Below are 13,519 nucleotides of genomic sequence, written 5' to 3'. Positions count from 1 at the left end.
CCGAGTCTACATAATTACCAGAATTGTGTTTCATTTAAGTAATTTTAAGCTTTTTTCAGGTACTTTAAGAATAATACTTACTTGCACAAACATATACATTATTGATGTAATTCCTTTTTACCTACTACTATTCTGTTAATTTGTTAGTGTCTCAGAGCTTTGTGTAGCCCATTTTAGTATATTTTTCTATGCCAAATAAAAAGTGTGTTATAGTTTCAAATTTTCAATGTCCATTTCCTTGTTCTTACCTAAGTGGTGTATATTCTTATATTTGAATCACTCTTTCCATCTAATTTTGTTCTCTTCAGTTGTGTTGTCTTTTCTATCATCTCCTGTAGTTGTCTTTCTTTTGTTTCCTATCAACATTACACTATGTGCAACTATTAATGACAAGGGCCCTAACAGGTACTCACCGGTAGGATGCAGCTTTGAACATGTTTTGGTTTTGGTTGTGGTTTCAATTTTGGATTTGTTCCTACCTCCCCCCAAGTTTTAGACAGTTTGTGAATGCCGTTAGATAGGGCCTGTGCCCTCCAGTTTGCCCTGGAACCCATGCCTGGCTTTCCCCTTAGGTTCATCCTGCTTCGTTCATTGGTGTTTCCTGCCAGGTCCTGGTCCAGGGAGACATCTGAAGTTGCAACTCTTAGCCAAACGCTTATTGTCTTTCATTTTCTACTTTGAATATGGAAGCTTGGTTTTTGCAGGGGGCTAGAGGGTGATAAAAATAAAACCAGGGAATACCCCCTCCATGAATAGAGAAGATATGAATTAGTTTCAAACTCCGTTTTCCATCTGGAAAGATTTAGTTTGTTGTTTATCTAATCTGGTCATTTCATGTATGTTAATCCTTGCATTTTGTTCCCTTTTCTGGAATCTTTTACATGTGTGTTCTTGTGAAATTTTCAAAAGTTGCTTTGAGATATTTTTTGGAATAAAAGTATTTTTGATATATGAACTGTGGCTTATATATAGTGTTTTTCATAGAATTAAGTATTGAAATTTAGATTCTATATATTATTTTTAGTATGCAATTACCACAAAGATAATTTTTTTTACAAAAGAAGAGAATGAAAGAGAGAGAATAAAGTAGGGATCTCTTAAGGAAGCAGGACCTAGAAAATATAAATCACTTAAAATTGAAAGAGCAAATAATCTTTTCATATGTAAACTTAATTAATATTTTTATTTATAGTGATTCCTTCAACTAGTCATTGCCATCCAAATGCTAACTAAATGAAAATTACAGGACACATAAAAATTCCAGAAAAGTCTAAACAAGATCTTCTATGGCCCAACATCTGGTTTCAGTCTTCAGTTAATGTCCTTCTAGTCCTTGTCATTATCTAATTTAATATTTATTTCAGTTCAATATCAAACCTTAAATGAAACTTCCTTCATTTTAAGCACCCTACTCCCAGAGGGAATAGCACCACTAGTACCCACTATTCAAAAATGCCTTGATTAGAAAGCATTGGCTCTTCCCTTACCAAAAGTGGCTTTTAGTGACATTTTCTTGAGCCTGTTGTGCTCCAGAAGCAGGCTCTCATTTCGCCTCTCCTGGCATAATCTCTAAGTGATACCTGAATGACCCAGTCTGCATCTAAAAATCTCGTTGTGTCTACCCCACAGCCCCCAAAACTGGACCTCATCCTTTTCTCCTGAATAAGTTCAACCTTAGTACTCAGTATCAGCAAAAACTGGTCTGCATTCTCCATGCCTAATTTGAAAAAATCATCAGTGACCTCCAGTGTTGGCTTCTTTTGCTTCTCATTTATCATTTTCCCATGCTCCCTTGTCCCACCCTGAATTCACTTTCGATCCCTTTTAGTTTTGTCCTGCTCGCCTCAAAACAGGCTGTTCAGCCCGCTTCTCATGATAGTGCCAACTAGTGGTGACGCTGATGTACCACTGACATGTATATACCAATGTCTGCCATTTGACTTCATAGGCTCAGTATTTGCCCAGTGCCCTTCTGATCAGACTGAGCATCTAAAACCAAATATATGCTCATTAAAGCAATCCATGCAGTAACCCACAGGATTCCCTGTGGAGTAGTGTTACGGTAATGAATGAACCATTCTATTTATTCACCCTCACTGTAATCCAAAATTACACAGGGCTGATGCTCCCAGATTAACGCAGAGCAAGAATACAATGTACCTCTATTCTGATCCTAAGAAAAACAAATGAGCTCATCATTGCTTGATGACTTATTTGTGGTTTACTGAGATTTGTTCTTTGCTTGTGTAATAAATGTCAAAGTTCTATTATACGTGTTATTTCAAGAAAAATAGGAGTGTTGTTGGGAAATAAATGATAGTATGAAGTAAGCATTTGGGAAATGTAAAACACGTTGTCATTGCCCACACCCAATGACTTGGACGAAGATAGGAGAATTTCTGTTCAAACAAAATATTTAATGTCGTATCTGAGAGCCAAATAAAACTCAAATTATTGACTAACCATTTTTTTTTTCTGCTAACATAATGTTAATATAGCTTTTCCCTCTCATCCTTACCTCCTTACAACTGGAATACACATTAACAATTCAAATACCTGAGCCATACTGGGTCAGAATCTCTGGGAACTAGCTTCTGGGGAATGTGCCATTTTAACGAATTCACAGGTGATTCTTTTGCACACTAAAATTCCAGCACCACCATTTCCTGGCATTCTTTCTGTCTCTCAAGAAGAGGGAGATCATTGTCGCTTTTTCAGAACCTCTGAAAACATGCTTTCCACTAACAGCTCCAATAAAGGCTGTGTCCAGGTTTTTGTGGGACTGTAGTTTTTTCAACTTGGGGAGGGCTTCTTTAAAACAAAAACAATATAAATGTATGGATACAAAATCAATCACAAAAGTGAATATTTATTTATAATGAGAAAAAAATCAAAATAAAATACCAGACCATGGAGTTTCAGGTTCCTTTCTTCTGAGATCTCTTTAGGTGATTTACCAGAGTGCTTAGGTAGAAATGCTTCCCAGTTATAACCTGTTTCCCTTCACCAACTTGAATACTTGATGGTTTTCAGAAACTCTCAACATTTACCAGAGTCCAGGTGAGGGAGAGGCTCTGTGACTGAAGCTCAGTAGCTTCATTCTAAATCTACTTGAAAATATAAGCTATTCACGGACAGGTCACTAACACCCGTGGAAACCAATCTAGACTAATAGTATTGATTGGTCATCCTGAACTATATTCCTACTGACCTTGACTTGTCTCTGTTTCTCTCTACCTAGGACTTTACAATGACTTTTTATCTCAGGCATTAGTGGAAAGATGAAAGACTTGCCTTTCCCAGCAAAACCAACAAAAGCATGACTTTTGATCACAGATTAATCAGAAAGATTTGGGTGCCTGATATCTTTTTTGTCCATTCGAAGAGATCCTTCATCCATGATACAACTGTGGAGAACATCATGCTGTGTGTACACCCTGATGGAAATGTCCTCTTCAGCGTCAGGTAAGGAGGGCTGTCGACTGCCTTTGGCTTCCTTATACCACACCATCTACACCAAAGCTGATGGGCCTCACTTCAGGCTAAACTCCCAATATTGCTGTATTTAGTAATGCTGGAGCTTGGGACACAAGCGGAAGATGTGATTTTTCCTGGTTCTAACTTCCAGGTTTTAAAGAATGGTTTCCTAGTCTAACGGTACCCACTCTGGGCATGTATTGGAGAATGATAGGAAATAAGGTTGGACAGAGTGGAGCTGAATTATGGAAATCCTTAAGAATCTGGCCCACAATTTTATAAGTATACAAAACTACCTTTCCTCCTCACCAACTCTACCCCACCCTGCACCCCAACAAGCAGTCTTGGAATCTTGGATCAACTAAATAATTTTGTTAACTATCTCCTGCATTTTTCACAGGAATATATAGTCATCATCCAAGTTACCCCTAGTTTCTTCATTTAAAAAATTTTGAAAATGAAAAAAAAATTTTAATTTAAAACATTTGTTCTGACACTATGCTATAATATCCCTCCATCTTTAATATACCATATGTTTTTAAGCCTGAGTCCTGTGCTTACTGAGTGGCTTACCATAGGTAATCTTAAAAATGTTTGGTAAATCTAAGCAATTCATTTTTTTTATGTCTTAGAAATCCCAGAAGGATTCAGTAGTAAACTGAAAAAAACCAAAAAAATTATCTTCCCCAAAGTTATCCATGCCCTAATCCCCGGAACCTGTGAAGGTTATTTTATATCGAAAAAGAAAAAGGATCTATGCAGATGTGATTAAATAAAGGGTCTTGAGATAGGGGAATTATTCTGGATTATCTGGATGGATCCTGAATGCAATCATCCGTATCCTTGTAAGAGAAAGGCAGAGGAAGGATTTGACATACATGGAAGAGTAGAAAGCAGTGTGACCATGAAGCCAGAGATTGGGGTGATGCAACCACCAGCCCCAGAATGCTGGCAGCTACCAGGAGCTGTGAGAAGCAAGGAATGAATCTCCCCCCTAGAGCCTCCGGAGGGAGCAGGGCCTTTCTAACACTTTGATCTCAGTCCAGTGATACTAACTTCAGGCTTCTGGCCTCCAGAACTGTGAGAGAATACATTTCTGTTGTTTTAAGCCACCAAGTTTATGGTAATTTGTTACAATGGAAATAGGAAACCAATACAGATTCTTTTTGTTCATTAAAAACACCTTGCTCACTTTAGTACAAGGGTGCTATTACCAGATGTTTCATATGCTTTTTTAAAAAAAAAATGAAATTAAAGAAAAATACTACTTTCCATAGGACTTTTAAATCAGAAGTAACATAGGACTCTAATAAGTACTGGAATCAAGCATTCCTAGGAATCAGAAGCCTATTGGCAGCATCTGGCCAAGGAGTCAACTGATTTAAATTAATTATTTTGATGAGGCGATATCCACTGGAGAATTAACTCAGTGGATTATCCTTACCCTGCACATTCCAAAGAAAGATTTAGCTCTTGCCTGGTTCCTGGGAAATAACCTACAAGCCCTTGGAATATCCTGCCTGATAAGTATGTCTTTGTTTACCCGGAGGCCTTGAGCCACACGGTATCAACTTGATCTCTGGAGGAGCTACAGACTAAGGTCAGCCATAACTATGTGACCAACCTTCAGTTAATATATACTTTGGACTCCAAAGCTTAAGTAGCTTCCCTGGTTGGCAATTGTCCGTGCATGTTGTCACACATCATTGCTAGGAGAAGTAAGCACTGTCCATATACCTCCACTAGAACAGGACAGCTGGAAACTTGCTCCTGGTCTCTCCTGGAACCCACCCTATGCATCTTATTTCATTGCTGATTTTAACTGGTATCCTTTCATTGCAATGAACCATTAACTGTTAGTATAACAGCTTTGATGAGTTCTGTGAATCCTTCTAGTGAAGCATTGAACCTGAGCTTGGTCTTGGAGATCCCCCAACACAGAAGGACTCAAAACTGTTGTCTGCACAGCTATTTCAGCTGACAGCAGAGCCAGCTGAAGCCCAGCCAGTCACCTGGTTTCAGGCTTGGTTCTGACACCGTCTACTGACAAAGATTCTCTCTTTGACCAAGTTCTACTCAGTCTCCTCTGAACTCTCTTCTCACCTAGGCCCTGCTCCCCCATTCTCAATATCTGATCACCCTCCATATCTGATGAGGTTCCTCATCCACCCCCTAACCCCCAGCTGATATCTGATCACCCTGGCCCCCCTTCAGCAAGAATCCTGTTAGGTCCATTTAGCCAGAATCCCCCAAGCCCTGATGTTTCCTCTTGGTAATTGTTCATCCACTGACCTCCGCACCTCTACCCCACTCCCTCTTCCTTCACTATAAATTCCCACTGATTATATTTGGAGTTGAGCCCAATCTTTGTTACCCATTAAAAAAAAATTATAGTAGCCCTCCTAAATAGAGTCCGCCTTACCATTCTTTAACAAGTATCATGCATAGTTTTTTCTTTAATAGTGCCTGCCTAATCTCCTTGGTTGTTAATTTATTCATATGTACTCTGAAGGAAGTCGACTCAAAGATTTCAGAAGTCCTTTCCAGCTTTAAAGTACAAGGAAGATGCCAAAATGAATATGTTTTGTGACACAAAGTTATCCAGACATCTCCCTGGCTTGGCATTTTGCTGCATGACTATTGATGGTAGAATTCAACCCCCGGCAGATAAAATGGTTCTACTCCTCTGATTAACTTGGATACACCATGGGTTGGACCAGCTGTTGCCTTTGTTTTTTGCAGACTTGCTCAGGGGCCTTTTAAGGAACCTCTGATCTGCTATTGCGGGTACCAAAGTTCAACAGCCTCTGCCTGAAGCCAGGAAAAGCTAAAAGGACATAAAATTTGAAAAAACAGTCCTCATCAGTATGCAAGCCTTTCAACTTAATAGCACCTGAATTACATGCGTAATAGCACGTAGATCTATAACTGAAAATGCTCCAGGCTTTCCCCTCACTCCTGGAAAGATAATTTCCTCAGGTAAACTTGCTTTGTGAAAGAAACCTTTACTCATAGGTTTTTATTACCACCATTCCAGCTCTTTATTACTGGAAACTATTTAAGTTTGCATCTTCCAGAAAGCAGAAAATATTTAAATCTATTTAAAAGCCTTCTCACTTTGAAGTGTGTTTTTCTGAAAACACCCAGAAAATATAGAGGAGGCTGCGCAGGGAATGGTGAGATCAGAAGCAATTATTAGGGCAGGAATTCACTCGTTAACTGTGTCTTAAGCAAATCACCTACCTTCCTGGGTTTGCTTCCTTATGGGTTACTTGAAAAGAAGATGGTAACACCTGTTTTGCATTAGTCTTGAAAGGCACTCAAAAGTGTCAGAGAGCTTCAATGCTGCATTGCTTATTTGACCATGTGGTTAAATGATCTGCAGTTTTCTTTTTCTCATTCTTGCTATAGGATAACTGTTACAGCAATGTGCTTTATGGATTTCAGCAGGTTTCCACTTGACACTCAAAATTGTTCCCTTGAACTGGAAAGCTGTAAGTCTTACTTCCCTATGGAGTGTGTGTGGTCTGAACACACCATCACATACTTGCATATAAATAAGCATACTCTTAACAAGCATGTAAACATCTTGATAAATATATTTGTCCAAAACAGCTTGTTGGTTGGTTGGTTGGTTGGTTTTTTAGTAAGAATCATGATGGCAAATTTTCTCTCAAATGAGAAGATAGAAGATTCAAGGAAAAATATGCTTTGATAACTACATATTCTGCAGTTTCCACAATGATTTTAAAGGAATAGCTCCCTAAAAAGTTGTATTCTTGCTAATGCTATTAACAGAGACTGGCAGATTTAGAAAGCTCTGCCATTTATGTTCCCGTATAAATCCCAGTCTTCCATTAAGTGTGCTTTGTTTCCCTGGAAAAACCCAGCTCTAGACTTAAACCTCCTAATCAAAGCCCTGTCAGAGGGCATCTGAGCCAGCTCCCTGTCAATTTGACCCACCAGCTATTTTTGACATGATATCTTAAAAGCTGACTGCAGTTTTCCATAATGTGGGTAAATGCTGGGAATCTCAATGGATGTCTCCTACATAGATGCTCCTCCCCAAATCCATTAGAAACTCTCTATAATAGTATTTGATTACAGAAGAAAATTCTGTACAAGCCCAGCTCACTCTGGAATTTCATCCAATAGAGCTACAAAACTAAAGGGCCCTAAAGACTTGGCATCCGACCTGTGAGTGAAAGGCGGTGCTGTGACATCACAGCACACACAGACATGGAGACAGCTATTAGGAGAGTTTTAATGCGTCACGTGGGCACAGAAAAAGCTGCCACACTATGCCAGTAATCGGGGTCTAATTTTTGGAGGTTTTTTTTTTTTCTTTTTGAAGATGTGGATATTATCAGTCTATTGGCAAACGTATATTTCAGAGCCATGACATTGGACCAGACCCCAGGGATACAGAACTGCATAAAACATGGTCATAGACCTCATGGAACTTACAAGAGCTTACTCCAATAAAAAGAATGTTATTTTCTTGTCTTAGATGCCTACAATGAGGAGGATCTAATGCTGTACGGGAAACATGGAAACAAGTCCCTGAATACTGACCAGCATATTTCGCTCTCTCAGTTCTTCATCGAGGAATTCGGTGCATCCAGTGGATTTGTTTTCTATAGCAGCACAGGTACCGTATTTTATGTGGACAATCCATCAGCATTTATTGAGCATCTACTGTCGGCAAAGTATGAGTGGAAAGACCCAAGTCCAAACAAGCATCCCATTTGGCCAATAACATCATCATTCTTTTATAGGCAGCCACCTCTACCTTTCCAATACAGGTGTTCCTCAACTTACGATGGGGTTACCTCCCAATAAATCCATCATAGGTTGAAGTGCATTTAATATACCTAACCTCCCAAATATCATAAGTAGCCTAGCTTACCTTTAATGTGCTCAGAACACTTATTCATCTAACTCAAATCCTATTTTATAATAAAGTGTTGAATATCTTCTGTAATCTAATTGAATACTGTATTGAAAGTGAAAAACAGAATGGTTGCCTGGGTGCAGAATCGTTGTAAGTGTATCGGTTGTTTGCCCTCGTGATCTGGGGCTGACTGGGGGCTGGTTCGCTGCGGCTGCCCAGCATCACACAAGAGCATATGGCCAGCCCAGGAAAAAGATCAAAATTCAAAATTGGAAGTTTCTACAGTTTCTACTGAATGTGTATGGCTTTCATACCATCATAAAGTCAAAAAATTGTAAGTCAAATCGTCTTAAGTCAGGGACCGTCTGTGCAGATTTCTGTCTTCGTCATATAACCACCTCTAACTAGATGCCTTGCTTCCTCTCGGCCCCTGCAGTCTACTCTTAATACAGCAGACAGAGTGTTCTTTTGAAAACATAAACAGCACAATTCTTCTCTGTTCAAAGCCCTCTGGTGTTTTTCCACCAAACTTACAGCAGAATTTAAGCTTCTCACCATGGCCTGCAAGGCCCTACATGATCTTTCTCTGCCTAAGGCTCTGACCTCAACAACTACCCCTGCCCCCTCTCCCTACTTCTTGCGTGTCTTCAAACACACCCATCTTTTTCCATCTGCAGGGTTTCTGCTTTGGCCTTTTCTCTCTCTGCCTGGAATGTTTTCCCCTGATTTTTTGATGACCAGCTTCCTCATTTTGCTCAGAGCTTTGTTCAAATATCATCTCCTCAAAGAATGCTTTCCTAGGGCTTCCCTGGTGGTGCAGTGGTTGAGAGTCCGCCTGCCGATGCAGGGGACGCGGGTTCGTGCCCTGGTCAGGGAAGATCCCACATGCCGCGGAGCGGCTGGGCCCGTGAGCCATGGCCGCTGGGCCTGTGCGTCCGGAGCCTGTGCTCCACAACGGGAGAGGCCACAACAGTGAGAGGCCCGCGTACCGCAAAAAAAAAAAAAAAAAAAAAGAATGCTTTCCTAGCCATCCTATCTAGAATAGACTTCCCTCCTCACCATTCCCCATGTGTACTTGTCTTCACATCACTAACCATGTCCTGAAATACATCTCTATTTGACTGCCTTATTGTCTGAGTGCCTGACTAGAAAGAGTGCAGGGATCTGTCTGCCTTGTTCACCATCTCTTCCCCATTCTCTTGTTCACCTAGAATGTGCCTGGCGCATGATAGGTGCTCAATAAATAGCAGCTGAATCAATCAATTAATCAATCAATCAAGTACGTCACTGTGATGCCACACACATGCCAAAAGGGTATAAAGAGATTTATTACTCACATATTGAGGTTTTCTAGAGAGAGCAGGGCAGGCTCCTGAGAAGGTCTGAAAATGTCTGAGAGAACAGAAAAGGGTGCCTGACTTGGGGTTCTATGGTGGTTAGAAAGTGGGGCTAGGGTGAGGATTCCCTTAAATGGTGCAGTGTTTGCATGGTTTGATCTTCCCACCAGTGCCAAAGAGGGAACATCTGGCTTTCCTCCTAGCTTGCCCAGGTGTGGAACAGAAGGGGAAGTGGGGCTAGAAAGTTATCAGAAGTCAAATATGAAAAATGGACTCACACTCTATTTATTGCACTACCCAAAATGAGGGCTCCACAACTTTTCAAAGCAGCACTACCTTTACTGGTTGGTAAAGGGAGCTCTTCCTGGCTACAGCTTCAACAGCAAAACCATCCCTAGTCTCCCCTTCCCAGAAGAACAGCAAGACAGAGCAACATTTCTCCTGCTGGGTTGCAAAAAAAAAAAAAAAAAATTCAGAAAATTATGAGTAAAGAAAGGACCTCGTTACCTAAATATATTTCAAGACTTAAAACCATATGCATTAATGTCTTTCTTTATGAAGTACTTTCACAGCTTTTCCTTATCTCTTTTAATCTCACAATAATTATATGAAGCTATAACGTCAGAGATGCTATTATTCCACTCTACAACCATAATCAAAATTCTCAATTGCAAACCATAATGAAGTGGGCTGTGACATGGGTAATACAAGACAATGAGTAGCTTAAAAAATGTATATTTTGACTTTAGAATGCACTATGTAGTGTATCTTTTATTAGCCTTGGTAACAAAATTGTTTGGTGTTCCTGAAACATATCAACTGGTGGTGAGAGAAACTCAGAACAAGTAGGAAAGAGAAGGGTAACCAGCAGTTAATTAAGAGTAGAATATTGGGCTTCCCTGGTGGTGCAGTGGTTGAGAGTCCGCCTGCCGATGCAGGGGACACGGGTTCTGTGCCCCGGTCCGCGAAGATCCCACGTGCCGCGGAGCGGCTGGACCCATGAGCCATGGCCGCTGAGCCTGCGCGTCCGGAGCCTGTGCTCCTCAACGGGAGAGGCCCCAACAGTGAGAGGCCCGCGTACCGGAAAAAAAAAAAAAAAAGTAGAATATTAGGCATGCAGTCTGCCAATTCGGTGTGGATTGACTAGGAGTATATCTTAGACTAAGTGCCTAAATATTTACCTAATCTGTCTAAATAGGTTTGCCATCTTGAGTTACCTAAGAAATTACTACTGAGGAAGTAGAAGAGTTCTCCAACTTTGCAACATCTATGATTTAGTTTTATTTATTATTTTGACCTATAGTCTCTGTGATTTGAATAATTTTGTCTCAGAGTAAACTGCATTTATCATAGAAAAATTAATCTTACCACTTTTGCAACATCTATGATTTAGTTTTATTTATTGTTTTGACCTATAGTCTCTGTGATTTGAATGATTTTGTCTCAAAGTAAACTGCATTTATCATAGAAAAATTAATCTTACCACTAATTTATAAAAGATATACTTTCATTTTTATCATTTCATTATTTACTGCCTTATTTTAGAAAAGGTTTAATAAGACTGACATCACAGCTATTGTGAAATAAAGCATGATATGAATTAGAAATGTGTGAGAAAGAAAAATGTAAAACAAGGGCAAGTTATGTTATAGAATATATGTGGTTATTAGAGAACGGCACTCAGAGAAGTCCTATAGATGGTCCAAAAATATGGCTTTAAACTTCCTTGCAGCCAATGTGAAAAGGGAAACCTGAACAAAATGTGTGTGGATGCGACTACAATTTGTACTTTTGATCAGCACAAATTAATCAATATTACCAACGTGAGTTTATATAATTCCAACAACAAGCAAAAGAACATCATTTGGCTACTTTTTGGCAGACTTATCATAGATAAATTAATGGTACCCGTGAAACTTTGAAATAATAAAAAATAGTTTATGGATACTCCCTCCCCCTAGCTCTTCTTTGAATCCCTAGCTGTCTGGATCCTAACTTGGAATCCAGTGACCTAGTAGCTACTGTGAATCTTTTCCTTCACATCCTTCACAAATGAAATAATATATTTCATTTCATTTGTTATAGCTAATAAATAGTGTATTGGCTATTGCATCAGTCATTAGCCATGTACTGAAGACTTTCTCACCTGCAGAAACACTGCAAACACAGTATATTTTGGAGAAAGGTCTTTAAAGGCCATCCCATAAAATGTAATTACCATTCATCCCTGAACAGCAGGTATGAAATTTAAAGGAGGATTTTTGAGTCAGATAATTAAACAGACTGCAGTTCAGTTAGTTCAACAAACATTCGATGGAGTGCCAGGCCCAGGTCCTATGCCAATGCTGGGTAAACAAGGGTGAGTGTGTTAAGTTCCATGTTCCCTAAGAGCTTGGAGTCTAAAGAAGCAGGTTGTTTCACTAAGTGTGGGGTTTCCACGAAGAAGCCTGTTCTGATTAAAACTTTGGCTTTTTCTCATAGGTTGGTACAACAGGCTTTTCATCAACTTTGTGCTAAGGAGGCATATTTTCTTCTTCGTGCTGCCAAGCTATTTCCCGGCTGTGTTGATGGTAATGCTTTCCTGGGTTTCATTTTGGATTGACCAGAGAGCTGTCCCTGCAAGAGTTTCCTTGGGTAAGTCTTTCCACACCTTTGTGAAATGTTAATATGGGAGAAATGTCGAGGAAGGTAAATAAAAAGGGTGATAAGTGGAGAGGGAAAGAGACTGATGGTTTAGTAGGGATAGTTACTGATGTGGGCTCAGGTTACAGTACTTGGCTTGACAGCCTCAAGGGCAAATTGTAGTTGGACTCTTTCCTCGGGAATCCAGACATTAGGTATGAAGCTGCACCAGCTGACCAAAGCTGGATGATAGTAAGGAGAGAGGGTGAAATTATGAAGCATAAACAGCCTCACTTTATAAATGTCTCTCTTCTCCCTTTCAGGAAAACCTCCCTATCCCTTGCCCAAGTTCATTTCACTTTCCCTGACAAACCCGTACATCACAGAAGATTTCAATTCAAACCAATTCACACTATACTGGTACCTTAATAAATTACTTCTTGGAGAGGGGGATGTTTGAATTTGGAAACATGAGCACTAGTTAGAAATTAGGGCGTAATCTAAACGCTAAAATCAGAATCAGCTGCAGTGGAATTTTAGGTATGGTGACACATTAGTGGGCAAGAGATTTCAGATGGAGAAACATTTCCAGCCTCATTAACAGGTATATTATCTCCTCTATCTACATATGTTATATTGCCACTGTCACACATACAGATTTATGGGAATGACCCACTTAGCAGTTATTGAGTCCTTACAAAGTAGAGTTGCCAAGCTAAGCACTTAGATAACATGTTACTTAGTGGGATCCCAAGAGTCAATCCCACCTGCCTTCTTAGCTGGTTTGGGGCAGAACTCTATATTTTGGTTGATTTTGTTCTTTCACCTGTAATGCTCTAACTAGAGAGAAGATTGCCATAAGTGGTTCATAATCATTGTAATTATCATGCAATTCATTCCAGAAAGGGTGATTTCTAAGTTAATGTTCACAAATTATATGCATACTTCAAAAGATCATTTGAAAGACATAAATTGTCATTAATATTAGTAATTTGTTCACCTCTTTCCCCTATTAAAAGCTTCAATCTACAAGCATTTGAGGCTTGAATGTCTTCAAGAGGAAACATACTATCTGAATGAGTAATTAAATTATTGTGGCTGTTCCTTCACATCAGAGCAGCCTGGCCCTGACCTCAGTAGGGCAGTAGGGCAGTGTAGACCCAAAAGAGGAGACTAAAGGCCTATTTCC

The 13,519-nt window shown here is 39.7% G+C and overlaps 1 protein-coding gene across 1 annotated transcript in view; it reads left to right on the top strand.

The window, feature by feature from the left end:
* Nucleotides 1–13,519, top strand: part of GABRR3 (gamma-aminobutyric acid type A receptor subunit rho3) — a 46,019-nt gene that overhangs the window by 17,800 nt on the left and 14,700 nt on the right. Inside the window, 4 exon segments of the mRNA XM_089909886.1 lie at nt 3,242–3,465; nt 6,889–6,971; nt 7,988–8,128; nt 12,190–12,342. Coding sequence (XP_089766012.1) covers nt 3,242–3,465; nt 6,889–6,971; nt 7,988–8,128; nt 12,190–12,342 — 601 coding nt within the window.

The sequence above is a fragment of the Delphinapterus leucas genome, chromosome 4 (genome assembly GCF_059928025.1).
Source record: "Delphinapterus leucas isolate spDelLeu-1000000601 "Yukka" chromosome 4, BTC_Dleu_Yukka2, whole genome shotgun sequence".
Classification (NCBI taxonomy): domain Eukaryota; kingdom Metazoa; phylum Chordata; class Mammalia; order Artiodactyla; family Monodontidae; genus Delphinapterus; species Delphinapterus leucas.
Note: the sequence above shows the minus strand (reverse complement) of the source record. Positions and strands in the feature narration are given on the sequence as shown.